This window comes from Corvus brachyrhynchos, unplaced genomic scaffold (genome assembly GCF_000691975.1).
Source record: "Corvus brachyrhynchos isolate BGI_N302 unplaced genomic scaffold, ASM69197v1 scaffold70, whole genome shotgun sequence".
NCBI lineage: Eukaryota > Metazoa > Chordata > Aves > Passeriformes > Corvidae > Corvus > Corvus brachyrhynchos.
Genome location: NW_008236217.1, coordinates 373469 through 388676, shown reverse-complemented (window position 1 = coordinate 388676; position 15208 = coordinate 373469). Strand labels below are relative to the sequence as shown.

Genomic DNA, 15208 nt, shown 5'->3' with positions numbered 1-15208 from the left:
CATTGGCTCTGATGTTGATGTTCCTGAGTCAGGAAGATGCTTTAAAAGCTCTGTAACCAGTGGTTCCGACTGGTTCATGAGAGGCTTGGGCAGTTGGAGATTGGTACTACGGTGACCATTTTCTTTGTTTTGGATTCTGTGAAAGGGTGAAGCTGAGTTTGCCCGAATCATGTCTCTGGTTGACCCCAATGGGCAAGGAACCGTCACTTTCCAGTCCTTCATTGACTTCATGACCAGAGAAACGGCAGACACAGACACGGCTGAGCAAGTGATAGCTTCCTTCAGAATCCTTGCTTCAGATAAGGTCAGTTGCCGCGCTGCTGGCTGTAAGGATTCAATCGCTCTCCTGTTTAGCCCTTCTTATTACAAGCCTTTTATTAACAGTGAAGCTTTGCAGTTTGTCAGATTCAGAGAAAGCGTTTGCCTTTTCTTCTTGTTTGGAACCAAGACTCTTACCTGAAATGGGTTCAGAATACAAGGCTTTGTCTGTGTATCCTCCTATCACAGAAAGCCAACATAAAGTTAGACATCTTAGACAATACTTAGATGGCTGGTCTGTTTAATGGCTATATTGGACATCAGGTTATTTCCACACCACAGCCTTGATTAGTGGGGAACTCATTCTACCTTTCATGCTGTTGTCTGGATATTTCAATGCAAAGTTTGGCCCTCTGGAACATAGCCTAGGTCAGGTACACAAGACTACACCTTGTCGTGAGCCATGTTGTGACTGGACAGCTCACTCAACAGGGTGATGCAATGTGGTGTACCCCTATCCTAGCAGGAGCAGCAGGAGGAGGCCTCCTCTAGTTACTGGGATTGTAGAGGAAGCTCCTGGATTTGGCATAATTTCGCCCCCACTGCCAGATGCACTTGTGAGTGAGTGGTGTATGAAGATAAAAGGTAGTATAATGGCAACACAAGAGCTTCTGGAGGAGTCAGGACTATTAACTGTGCTGCCACAAAACCACTCCTGTGCTGTGGAGAGAGATCACAGCAGTACAGGTCTATTTGCCCAAGATCGCTCTATGGATTTTCTCATTCCAGCTGCTTGTATTGATTTTGTGATCTCAGTTAATGTGGTCCACATTTTAAATTCCAGACGTATTCTCAGTAGCAATTCATGTGGAATATGGTCTTAGGAAAAAATGGTTTTCATTAGATTGCTATTTTAAGCAATGTCAAGTCTGTTAACAGAGGGTATCCCTCATGTCATAAATGCAAACCATTAAGAACAAGAATGCATCTTTCTTTACACATATATTAGAACCTTGAAACTAACAGGAACTACCTGCATCTGTCCTGTCACTGCAGAAGGGGCAGTAGTGCACTGCAGAGATACTGACTATCCAGAGATAAGCTGTATCTGTAGCAGTCTGCCTATGGCTGCACAGTGCTTGGTAGATAACATACACAGTTATATATCCTGAGACTGCATTTTGACCTAATCAGTTTGTTGGTGGAATTGTCCCCTTCAACTCATAATTTGTGACAGATTTTACTGAGGAAAATATTTGGTCTCAGAAAAATAGGCAGGATGTCTGGATTTATTAGTCACAGCTACAGAAAATATTTTGTGTTTTTGAAGAACACATACTGAATTTGTCAATCCTTTTCCCCCTCCCAGCCTTATATCCTGGCAGATGAGTTGCGTCGAGAGCTGCCTCCTGAGCAGGCTCAGTACTGCATCAAGAGGATGCCTCCGTACACCGGCCCGGGGTCTGTTCCCGGGGCTCTGGATTACACCTCTTTTTCATCAGCACTGTATGGAGAGAGTGACCTCTGATTCTGTAATTGGCCGTATTCATGGTAGACACTAAAAATACCCACCTTATTGCCCAGATTGCTTCTCAAAAGCTTTGACAAGCTGATTTAAAAACAAGTTTTACAAATACAGTAGGTACCGTCAGTGTAAAGTGCTAGTAACTGAAGTAACTGGTGTATATTAAAGTGTGCGGCACGCTAGATACCTGCCTTGTTGGTTTTAGGTTGTCTGTCCTATGCAATGCTAGAAAATCTATTAAAAAAATTGCAAGATACTAACTTTGAAAATACACATTCAGAAAATAGAATGTAAAGCCTAAAAACATTGAAACTCATGAAATACTTCTCCATTTTTGAAATGTTTCAATGCCATATGCGCTTCTTTTACAATGTTCATAAAACTATGTTAGAAGTCATGCTTTATTCTTTCATAGAGCAATATTTCCTCTCATGATTTCTGATTTTGTATGCTTCTATTGGTGGAATTTAATAAAATACTAAAACGCAGATTTTCAGGGAAGAAATGTAACAACCACATAAATGATTTAATTACAAAAATAATCCAGAATGCTATGCTTATTGTCACAAAGAGTTGTAATATAAGGGGGAAAGCTGACTAAAGTGCAGGTTTAGAGTTCTGTAAGCAGTTCTTTTCTTTTAGGCCTTTAACTTTTACAGCTGAGGGAATACAACTTTTATAATCAGAAATAATAAGGAAGTTAATTTCATGTGAACTGTTTTGTTATGAAAGCCTCATTCTTGTCTATGTTGGCCAGTCTTTGTTTCTCAGTATAATAACGCATTATTGTATGTATTAGTGGGCAACATTCACCTCTATCCTGCATAAAGCAAACTCCCATCTGAGCAAATGTAGTATGGTTGTCTTGCAGCTTTAACTGTTCAGTGCTCAAAATTCAGTTTGTCTTGACTTCTACTGCGTCGCAGGCGGTTCTGTCTGTACCCTGCTCCTGTGCACTAGATGTTTACTGTTTTTTTCCATCTTGAGAAATGATAAGAGAATACAAGCAGTACCTTTTTTACTTGAATCCTACCGACACTGAGGAAATGCAATGTAATCAAACAAAACTATTTACAAATGGTGAAGCGAGCTGTGCAGCCCAGTGCTATTAAAGCAATGATGTGCCTATTAAATAAAGTCTGCTTTTCAAAACCTTATGAGACTGTGTCATTGGCAATCCAGTGGCTCCCTCTAAGAACTGGAAACATTTCTGAACATCAAAGGAGTTTTCAGGTGCCAAAAGTTCAAACTACGTCACACATTTCAATACATTGTGTTTGCATGAACAACAGTCTCTGTGTGCTGGAGGGACAGGTCTGGTTTCATGAAGAGAGATGGAGCTCAGAATGAATTGAAGAGTTTCCATTTAGGTCACCTGAGCACAGATGTCCATAGCTTGTTAGACTCCAAGCTTAGATTTATTTCAGTGAGACTTAGGCACTACTGCTTTTGAGGACATTGGCCTTAACTTTTCTGTATCTTTCTTTTTCCTTATGTGTAAAAAAGCAGATGTTAAGTATGCAGTGATGCTTTTGCTGGCCTTTGTCTGGAAATTTATGGATGGCAAGCATTAAAAATCTGTATGTGATTTCAATCCTAAAGCAGGCACCCTGCAGGTAAAGGTGCGTGGAGTGGGAGCAATTTAAAAACAATCCCAGAGGAGACCGGCAATGACGAAATACCTCTTCCTTCTCCACCTTGTGTACAAAGGCCAGCAGAGGACTTGCTAGGGCTAGGATCACATCTCCTACAGTGCATGTGCAGCCTTTCACTCAGCCAGAAGCTGCTACTGCCACTGCTGATAATGACATGGAGCAGTGCCATCTCCTTCTGTGATGACAGTGCCTGTACAAGCTAAGTCAGGAAGCTCTGCCTTAAAGCAATACCATTTCCAGCTAAATGACTGCTGGTCAGGCTGAATTCTATTAAAAAATAAATCTGTAGATCTCTCATTGTCACAGTTTAATGCAACTGGAAGAATAAAACATTGAACTTCTGAATGTGGCACAAAAGCAAAATGTCAGTGCTATAGGCAGGACTATGCAAAAAAAATGGCACAAAGACAGTTTATATCTGACACCTCTGTCAGGTGTTGTTCATGTTCTCTATCCACTGATTTTTATTTTGTGATATTATTCCTGTTTTTGATAGTATGAAAGGGACTTCTAAACTCCTCCTTTAGCTGTGCTCTGTTGATCAAAGGATGTGAGAGATAATGTTATCAGCAGCAAGAGAAAAAAACTTTTGCAAAGTAATTTTTCCAATCTTATATCAGGTTTCTAATTTCTAAAGTAGAATGAACAGAACCAGTAGCTGAGAGCTGCAGGAATTAATTATCCATTCACACTTGCCTAAAAATGTTATACCACAATTATTACTTTAATATGTCTTTCATGTAAAATGAAGAGGTATCATAAAATGATTTCTCCCAGCATCAATGTAAGTAAACTGTGTTATTTTACTCTAAAGAGGGTAATCCTCAAGGTCCTTTAAAATATTCTGTGATCACATTCAGGGGCTATGGGTTTTACAGAGAGATTTTCTTTTCCTCTAAGGCTCTGTTTTTAGTAGGTGGCATTTATATATTTCTGCAGGATCACTTTTCACGCTGGGAATCAATGCAGCAACATTTTCTGTCCATGCAATTCTGGCAGCAAACTAGTTTTACTATAAAAAAAGTACAGTAACTGAGTCAAGGGTAATGAATGTGCCAATCACAGGGGCCAAATCAAGGTTCAGTAGCTGGAGGTACAGCATTATTGTGATGATCATGTGAATGAAAGTTGTAGAATAAATTACAATTCATAAAAGTCAGTAAGGTTTAAGTTGCTTTAATGACTGCAATACAGATGTCTTCTGTGACTTTACATGAATACAACAGTTCTTTGAAAAACTTCCTGCCAAGATAATTTTGATTTTATAGTAATCATTTTCAGACAGTGATTTTTTAAAAGGTGCTGATACAGATAGAAATCTGCTGTCAGCTCTATGCTACCTTCACACCTCCCTTCTTTGTACACACTTGCCAGCACTGTTTTCTTTATCCACTGACCACAAAAGTCTTGGGCCAGAGCCACTCCTAGAGGCTTGTATTTTCATCAGAACATCCTGTTGTTCAGTTTCTGAATTCCTGGAGGAGATCATGTTCTTTTATTCAGGTTGTTCATGGTGTCTGTAAAGGTTATCCCAGACACAAGTGGTCTCGCTGAAGGAGGAAAATAGTTCCTATTAGCAGCTGGATTTGGATGGTAAGCAGTCTCCTTTCTTGACTGAAATAGCTTGTGGTTGAGACTAACTCTGTATGGAAGTAATTGTCTGATCATCGCTAGTAAATGAACAGGTCTGGAGCATGCTTTCGTCACTGTAATGGTATCGATATTTCTGGTGGGCTTCTACCAATATTCCAGTAATATTTAATGAGAAAATAATACCTATTCCTTATCTGTACCACTCTTCCCCAAGTTTCATGGTTAACAACCTGTGCACTTATTTGCTTGTGCATCAGTCTACCTTCTGCTCGTGTTCAGAGGGTATTTTATTTGGGGAGACACTTCAGCAGTGTTAAGCCTGGACTATAGACAGTTGTTAGCATGTTCTGGTGAGATTCTACTTGTTTTAGATCAAATATTTTTATATAGGAAAAATGACTGTTCTAAGCTGGATTTTATTTCACATTAGTCTCTTTTTAAAATGTGTAATTCCTTTCTAATTTTAACCCAAGGTGTGGGCTGCCACCACAAAGGACAAGTCTATCTCTGCTTTTTCCATGATCCCATTTATTTATAAATAGAACCATTCCCTGGTCTGGTTACCATGCTGGCTGGGAATACATATCTAGAGTGCTTAGAACTGTAGATTATCCCCTGGAGCAGAAGCCTGTATTTACATTACCTTAAAGTGATTGTGTAACTGTGGAATTAGGGACCCAGCCACCCACTTTCACTGAAAGTCCTTTATTATTCCTAACAAAAGAACATTTATGTGCAGACAACAAACCTTGAGCCAGTACTAGGGGTGCCACTCATTTCCCTCATTAATTAAGGCAGCTATATTAAACAATAAGCCAAATCTTTTCCATATATGAGCTTGACTAGGATTTCATATGCTAATCTTCAAACAAAATTCCTCTGCTGATTTGCTAGGTTTTGGGAAATTTCATTAGCATTTGTAAAACTGCTTTTCAAAAATTTGTTAATCAGCATATTGCTTTAATTAGTTGGAAATCAAATATATTGGATGAATATCCTGAGACAATAAATGTCCCGAGGCTATTTTAACACTCATCCATCCCTCGTCTACCTGCACCTGGCTGTTTTGTTTCAAAACCTGGCTCTTTTATTTGGCCCCAGCTCATGGAAACGTTCTTCCTTTCAGGATTCCTGTTAATGGTTTGAGTGAAAAATGACCTTGAGCACTATCCTTGGGAGGAGTAGTTATCCTATGTGCTCTCCTGAGCTGGAGCCTTCCAGCTTCATAAGGGATACTTGTGGCAGAAATCCAGGTATAGAACAGCTCTTTTGGCTTGGACACTGAAGGTCCTGTTTCAGGTTTTAGCTGGTCTGCTGATAAGACTGAAAGAGAAGAAATGTTTGCACAAGTTGCCAGCAAGTCTGGCCTTGATTTGAATGGAACTGTCAATAGAGGCACAGCAAATTAATATAATTAAAAAAGAAAAAAAAGCACCACTGAAAAGCAAAGAATGGCTGTTTCAAACATCTTGTTCAGACTTGTATCCTGGCTGCGACCATTACAAAGAGGAGGAATAATGGAAAAGTCTAAAAAAGAGACAGCATATGGCCACGCGTGCCCAAAAGAGTCTCCAAGCTGACAGTAATTTGTGGATCATGAACTTGTGGAACACTGCACACTGATGCCAAAAATTTAGTCTGTTTTTCTGCCAAAGTAATATATCTGCTTTGAGAGCTCTTTCTGTGTTCCTTTCAGTAGGACCTACTGCATCTATAAGCTCTCCATTAGCTTATTGGACATGCTGGAAAAAAAGATTTACTTTTCATTCCTTTGTCTTTTCCAAACTGTTCCCTGGAGTCTTTTTGGTTGCCCTGGTTATCTCTTTATCTTCTGGTAACCCACCAGAATTAATATGGACATGATGCCAACTTTCTGAAGGATGTTTGCAAAATGCAGGTAACCCAAGAGAGAGGAAGGAAATGCTACCTCCCAGGAAAAAAAACCCAGTCACAATTTTGACAAACTCTTCAGCAAACCTATTGAAATGAAAATCAGACACCCAGTAGTGTTTGGTGGGTGCCCAGGTGGTGAACATGTATGGCAGACATGTCGGGCACCACATCCCTAAGGTCCTGTCTACTGCTGCTGTCCTTAAACCAAAGGCACAGACTTTAACATTGGGTGGTGTGCTGAATAACAGCTGAAATTAACATTGGGTCATCTTGCTGTTATTTGTGCAGTGTCTAGAGACAACACTCCATGGCAGCTCTAACTTTTACCTTCGTTATTTGCTAATGGAAGGTGACAAGTCCTGATTTGCCACAGCACGCTGGCAAACACCCTTATTGTCCAGCAAACACTTTTGCCACTTGGAAATAATAACTGTCTCATTATCTGAAGCAACTTGTGGGCTTGAGGGGCTGAAATGTCAGTATTTTAATATGTAAATAAAAATGTACAAGTATCATTACATTCTTTAGCCATTGAATTATATTTAACTTTTTTCCCATTTTTCATTTTAATATAGTTGCATATGCACTTTAAAGAAGCGGAAATCACACTTGTGGTAAAAACACAAATTTAAACTTTATATAAAAAAAAAGACCATACATTTTTAAACATTTTTCATTCTTCTCCTTAATAAACAATACATTTCTATCAGCTGCCTAAACTTAAGAAGACTGGCCCCAAAAGAACTCCAAACGAAATATTTTGATTTGGTTGTGCAAACACCTTTCATCCATCAAAAATGAATAACTAGCTTTTTCATTTTCTTTCAGCATGAAAAACTGAAAACATTCAATTATGACCCCACCTGACTGCCCTGACACTCTTCCCTCTCCTGGGAGCTTGAGCAGATTTTCTGTAAGACTCACTGTTTCTTCAAGCCAGATCCTAAACCCAGATGGCCTGGCTGGCCTTATTTGCAAGGGACAAGCAGAATAGCTATAGTGAAATGAACATTCTGCCTTTTGGAATAGCTCCATATGGCAACATCCTTGTCAGGGTCACTACCCCTTCTTGTAGTGGTGGCCTTCAACTGAAGTGCTGCTCTGCAGGCAGGATTGCCTTTAGCAGTGTGTCTTGGGGTGACTTTATGATGTGTATCCCGTATCGCTGCCCTATGCCCAGAAATTAATTCTTGTGCCTTTCTATGCCTGTAAACTGAGCCTGAGAGGAGGAAGGAAAAACTGAGCAAAACTTCTTCAAAGCAGTTTGCAGCTTGTTCAAGGTCACACAGAGATAGCGGCTTTTTTTTCCTGCTGCGGCGGGGGAGTGAGGAAGCACCCGGCTTGCAGGTTTTTTTTCCAGTCTGCTTTTGGCCAGTTTTCAGTTTCTTTTTCTCCGGAGAGAGACTGAGAGTTGAACGTTTTTTCCCCTTCCCTGGAATTTCGGATTTTCTCCCTTTTCTGCTGGACTGCTTCAATATCAGAGCACATCGGGAGGACTTTCCACTGAGCACAGAGGGCCTGGCCCTGGGCCAAGCCCCAGCTCTGAGGAGAGCAAAGGGAGGACTCTTAACACTTTCCCAGGTTTTTTCTCCATAGTGAAATTTTATTATTTAGCATTATTTTCCTTTTCCTGTGTGTTTGTTAAAGAAATAGTTTTTATCTCTTTCACTTTCCTTTGGGGAAAATTTATTTTTCCCAAACCTGGTGGGGGGAGGGGTGGTTGTGCCTTCTCTCAGAGGATGTATTTCTAAATTTGACCAAACCGGAACACAGTGCCCATTCATTTGCCTTTTCTGGGGAAGCACCTCCCTTCCTGCCAGCATTACTGTCTCCTGGAAGATCACTTTCCCTTCTAACTCAGACACCAGCCTCTGTCTGCCACTGCCCTTTTCCCGCTTTTAACAACTGTCCCTTAGAGCTTAAATGTTTCCGACTGGAGATGTTGACTCAAATCTAGTTTAATGATCTCAAGGCTCCCTTGAACTGCATTTTAAAGGGAGACACTTTATTTCTGCTTGATCAGAATGCAGTTGTTCTTCATGTCTACTAAGGCAATAAATAAAGTGTTTTCCTTTGTTTTCATTTAATATCTTTATCTTTACCTGCTACTCCTGAAGTACTTATTAGACCCTTCAACAGGCGGGAATGATAGTATGCTCTCTAGTCACCAGCTCTGTATGGAAAGATGTTTGTGTACCACATGAAAATTTAGGATATAAACCACAGATTATTCCACCAGCACCTGCTGGTATCAAAAGCCACATGCTTGCAGTGAGTTCTCCTCTACACAATAAAGAGGGGACAGGATTAAGTGTGATTAACCTACACCCCAGCTTATACCCTCTTCATACCCTTCTGGAGGCTTTGCCAGCTCCCAATGTACCTGCCCTATCTGCATGTCTGAGTGCAAATAGGAGAGAAGAGAAGGATGATACACAGTATTTTCATGTGCCAGAATATACAGTGAGACCCGGATCTACCTTCTCTTGCAGCTCTCTAATGTTACCTCCAAGCTCAAGTCATTGACAGCGACGCTATTACATGACAGGTTGTACATTGTATAAAGACTGCTCCGGATCTAAGCTAGAAAATACACATTGAAAATGCTAACAGGATGTAGCAATGCTAATAGAGACTTCTGAGGACTTGTCAGCAGATCTTAGATTGCTTAGTACATTTTAGGTCTAACAAGTGTTAAGGCCCACAGTTAAGTCCTTTAGTTTAACCAGATAAAAAAAGAGATGTCAAGAAGAAAAAAAACCTCAAAGGGAATTATTGTAGACCATAGGTAAACAAAAGAAACTTTTCACTACTATGTTGAAAACTTGCCAAAGAGTAAGACCTGACTGGTATCAGTAACCAACAGGGTAGAAATATTGGGCCTTTAGGATGACAAAGTACATTCTGGGCATTTTCTTTTTAATGAAAATGTGTATTACTGATAACTAAAGAAAGACTCTGCCCTAGAGCAGTGTTCCCTGTCAGTGCCTCTTGCTCATGCTGTTGCTACTGCTTGCAGATGCAAGAGGCTGCTTCTTCCTCACAATTTTTTTCCAAAGCTTAGGCAAGATTTAGAACCAACACCACCTCTGAGTATTTCTTCATGTTTCGTCATTTCTTCAGTCACATTCATACACAAGACTTTCAGTATTAAGGTTATTTTTTGTCCGATAATGTTAAATTATACCACTTGCATTTTTCTTTCATTTAATATGTTGTTTTCAAAACAATTTTCTTTATTCATAGTTAATATCTCCAGCAAAAGAAGTTCTCTAGAAGGCTTTATATTTCTGGGAGAGGTTCCTTAAACTTGTTTTCCAGCTCATGTCTGGGACTTAAATTCATGCTGCTGTCTCCTTGTTCCTGACTTCCTCAACTTCCTTCTCCCCTCTCTGTTTCTGCTCTTCTAGAATGAATTGAATGCATGGGAGGGAATAGCATTGTTCAGATCCCTCTCAAGACAAGGGAGATGATGCCTGCCTATAGAAAGGGTAGGGAAAATGTCACTGCCATGTCTGTGATCATAAGCAGCTTCCACAAAGTTTTGAAACCTAGCATGTTATACTTTAAAACAAGCTGAATTAGCCATGCAGTTTCAAAGTCCTTTAAAGAGAAGAGAACTGCCTATAAACCACGTTTTTTTTAAGAGATTGTTGATAACATACTGGACTGTTTCTATGTGTAAGTTATAGAAAGCCAAGTAGGGCACTGGTCTTTAAAGGTATTTTACACAGAAAAATTCCCTCTGCCCTTGCAAAAAAAAACCTTAAAAGGTTTGCTGTTTAATGAAAGAAAGCGATAGAATTGAGGCTGCTCTCTCCTGGGATGGAGCCATGCCTGACAGCCGGATGCATGGCTGGAAGCTCTCCAGTGCCACTCACACATCACATGACCTGTGCAGGTCCCTTTTCTCTGCCTCGTTGTGACGTGTTTGCACTACCAGGATGCAGATGGTTGGGCTACTTGGCTTTGTCTTCTCACTGTCCACCATTCCAAGCTGGTCTAACCTTTCTGTGATCCTCCTCATTCGACACATTTTCATAGGTCTCAAGCTGTGTTGAACACAAACCGATATGCTTGCCAGGAAAAGTGTAATCCCATTTATAGCACGCAGGCAGCAAAAGTGTGCCTAGGGCTTGTGCTCTGACAGTCCCCTTCAGCTGTGGAGACTGTATCTCCAAGCTCATCTATCCACTGGTATGGCCCTGAGAACACCATCAGTGTCTCTTCTATGATTTTAATGTGGATGCCTGAAAAGTGCATACTGAAAGTTTTAAAAATGCTGCAAAATTTCATAATGAAATAAATATAAAATATTTACAGCCACAAACCTGTAACTAGTTGAAATCAGTTAACACAGTTTGCCAGCAGTATGAATAAGCTGTAAGACTACACCACCTATTGAATTCCCAGTCCTCTCATGCCTGCATCTCAGTCCTTCCAGGCATTTATACACTTCTTCATCAACAAAGATTCTCTAAAATGATGCAAAAGGTCATATTCAGTTCACTCTAGAGTGTTTGATTTTACTGTCATGAAGACTTTGGGCTTTTTTTAAATTGGTGAAGTCCAAAATCTATGGTAAATAAGTAGAATAAATTTGTTGGTATTTCCCTGAACTGCACATCTTTAACAGGCCACTCTGACATTTGGAGTGTGCTTAGAATTGATCTTGAAGCACTCAGCTTTCTTTTGCTTTCAGGTAGTATTTTGATCCTGGAAGAAAAATGTTAAGATCATAATTTGACTTATACAGAACAGATAATTTGTATTTGGATCACAAAAAAAAGCACCCTCTAAGCTGTGGGTCTAAAAAATTATTAAAAAGAAGTAGTAATTCTTCAGCTCAGAGGAAATTCTGAAAATAAAAAACAAGTACTGCAACTTAGTCATCCAAAATAGGGCAAGAATCCAGCTGCAGCAAAACAGTACAAGTGGTAACTTCACAGAATAGAGTGCCAAGGGCTGTGCTCTGAAATCAGATTAACCTGTTTTCTCCTTCAGACTTCTGCATGGAGTTGTGAATGCTTTGCTTGGATATAATTCTCTGAAATGCAACTGTTCTATAAGAACATGAACAATCCTAATATTCTTGATTAAATAAGGATTACTTATGTGAATAACCCATTGGGAACTGCATCCCCAGAAATAAAGGCAGATAATATGGGAATGAGAGGTGTACTTTGTAATTAATATTATGGAGGTATTTAAAACACAACCCCAAAAGCTAAGAGTGGGCTAAAGCCCTGTGTTTGATCTTACATATGTGTAAGGTATGTTACTTAAACGCATGGGTGTGCAAGTAGAGCAACAAACTGGAGACCAGATCCTCAGCACTGGAAAAATAATCAAAATATGAGGAGTGTGTGTGAGGAGCTGGGAAAACAGTGATTTGAAAATACCTTCAAATATACTTGGAATACCAGAACTCAGTCTGATTTAGAGATTTTTGATTTCTTTTGCTAAGGATATTAATTTGGATTTAGTCTTGTTGCAATTAGGAATATGCTAGCTTCACTAAACCACCACTTATAACCACCTTCAGAAACCAGGATTCTCACCATGATGATATTTGCTTGAGTGACACCATGTCTGAACCTGATGCTTAAATAGGACAAATTCCCAACAGTGTCAGGTTTCTCATAAAACCAAGGTGGGAATGCTGCCACCTTTGTGTTCTCCCCTGCTTTACTCACTGCTCTGCAACTCTAAGCTGCTCCTGGTATTGCTCTAAATGTATTAAAGGGAACAGTATTTTGACAACCTAATTTAGCAAAATAAGAACAATGCTCCGTAAAACAAAGAAAAAGCACTTTTCAAGCTTAAGAGCATGTTCACTGCAAATCCTTGAATGTTCCCTCCAAACACACCATGTGTTAGAGAGTCTCAAAGAAACAGCTCAGAAATCTTGGTAATTGCAGGTGTGTGTCAGCTGTGGGATAGGGATAAGCACCGGGACTCCCAGCGCTGTGCAGTACTGTCAGCATTGAAACTAAACCAAGAAAAGGGACCTGAGATTCTCTAACATTGCAAAACACATTAAGGCTGAAGTTTTGTGTTGTTACATCTTTGTTGGATGAATGGTACCTTTACCACTCATTCCTCTTCCCTTTGTCCTCTGAAGTGTATCGTTGTGCTTCAGTTGTGCTTATTCAGTTGTTTGTACAACTCCAGTTTCTCAAGCGGATTAAACACAGTCTGAGGCTGGGGGGTTGCTGCCCTCTCTTCCTGCTGCAGCTCCTACATCAGCTCTGGAGACCATTCTGCTGCAGATGAATTGGATCAGAGACCTGTTACCACTGATAACTGACTTTTACAGAAGAACTGTGTTCGAGGGCTAGCACCTGCACCCAGGAAAGGATGGAAATAGGAGGATGGCACAGGGTGGAATTTGGGACGGACCTTTCACAGCATCACACAGTTGAACTGGCTTAATCTGGTTGTGAAACTGCAAAGGAAAGGGGGTATGTGAAATGATCCTTTTCAAAAGCACCTTCAAATCTGAAGCTTTTTTTTTTTGCCCCACTGACCTACTTTGCAGCAGTTACACAAACAACTGCATCAGCACACGCAAAGACGTGCTGAGCTGTGGTACAAAGATCTGTCGCCACAAAGCTAATGTGTAGACAGTGAGCTTTTTAACCTGCACTGCTGCCAGAGGAAATTTTCACAGTGTTATGTGACATGACAAAAAGGTTGGAAGCTGTCCAGAAGTCCAGCAAGGAAATACACCCCCTAAAATCTCCTAATGAACGGTTCTCAAAGTATTGCCCATCTCTGTAATAGATGCAAATTGTGTGTCATAGGGATCGAACTAAGCACTCTCTAGGAGTACCTAACCTGCTTCTGTTCAGTGTATTCCACATCAGTTAGGTTTTTAACGAGTATAGGTTTCCCGACAATCACATCTTACACTGGAATTTTGGGACATATTTTCGCAGTGGGAGTTCAGGCTGACCACTGCAATGGTTTGCTGACAGGCAAGATCTGCTCTCCAGCAAGGTCTCCTGTCATTCCAAACTGGAGCATGGCCTCTACAACTGAAGTTGTACTACTGTCTAGTTGATTTGTGGGCTGCCTGTACTTCTTCTGAAAATGAATTAGACATATGTTATTAAACATAAGGCTAATTTTCTTTATATATATAGTTGAATCACCATTGACCAAAGTGACAGTAGATTATAGAAGTTCCTAGATCACACTGGACTCAAAAGACTGTGTGACCTTTGTTTCTGTGTCTCCAAAGAAAATTCAAGAGTGAATATTTAGCTTCCAGGAACAGGCTACAGTAGCGGCTTTTAACTCATTTTGAGTCCCTTAAAGACTTTCCAGGGAAATGGAGAAGCCATTATTAAGCAGCATCCCATAATCTGGCTTTATGTTGCCGCACAGAGCTGAGGTCCAGGCATCTGAAGGAGGTTAATTCCTGTTAATACAGAACCAGCAGTCCCTGCATCTTCACCTGCAGCATTTGTTTTGCTTGCTTAATGTACTGCAACAGACAGGCAAAACAGGAAAGCCTGGTCAATAATCCATTTTACAGACTTCCTTCTTCTCATATTTTGACCATTGAACCAGTTTAAATGACAATGCTCTTCATGCTTATTATTGGCACTTGAATTACTAACACGAAATGAGAGGAGCAGTTAATTCCTTTGAGGTACTCCAACTCTTGGCAGCACATTCTATATACAGTGTGGTGACTGCAGGGCTGCTCTGCAGGTATTTTTCTTTTAAAAGGTGAGTACTCATATAAGCAGTTGAAAGGATGTACCACCGGAAGTGAAACTCGTGTCACGTTTTATTTGTTTTGTTCGACTGTCAAGCAAACTGTAACTTGATTCCTTTAATATAATTTGCTTCCAGGTTTACATGACAAGCAATACACATCCATACATCACTGGCAAGTCCGACTTCCAGCTTCTCTAAGGCATATTTAAATGCCTCCACCCAACACTACATTTTTTCCTCTAATTGCAGCACGCATCGTTTGAGTTTGAAAGAATTATGCCCCTACACTACATCCGCGCCCCGCTTCTCCCCGCGATGAGGGGCAACTCAATTTTGCGGAGCTCTGCCGGGCTCCAAAGTCATCTCTCCGAGGCATTCAACGTTAGGCGAGTTAGTTCGAAGACCAAGCTGTGGCCTGGGTCTGTGTCTTTGTGTGTCCGTGTGTCCGTGTGTCCGTGTGTCAGGGACAGGCGACTCCCGCTCCCCTCAGCCCAAGAGCAGCACGCGCTCCTGCCCTCGCTCGGCGCGGAGCTCGCGCGTCACGGGCTGCGCG

The 15208-nt window shown here is 40.6% G+C and overlaps 1 protein-coding gene across 9 annotated transcripts in view; it reads left to right on the top strand.

Annotated features, from left to right (window-relative positions):
• Window positions 1-2940, top strand: part of ACTN2 (actinin alpha 2) — a 68891-nt gene extending 65951 nt beyond the window's left edge. For 6 of the 9 annotated variants that reach the window (XM_017745121.1, XM_017745144.1, XM_017745147.1 and 3 more), the window contains 2 exons: window positions 146-304; window positions 1628-2940. In XM_017745121.1, coding sequence (XP_017600610.1) covers window positions 146-304; window positions 1628-1786 — 318 coding nt within the window. In that variant the 3' untranslated portion in view covers window positions 1787-2940. The remainder of the gene's footprint in view (window positions 1-145; window positions 305-1627) is intronic. The other 3 variants (XM_008643272.2, XM_008643271.2, XM_008643269.2) reach the window with 2 other exon arrangements.
• The last annotated feature ends 12268 nt before the right edge of the window (window positions 2941-15208 follow it).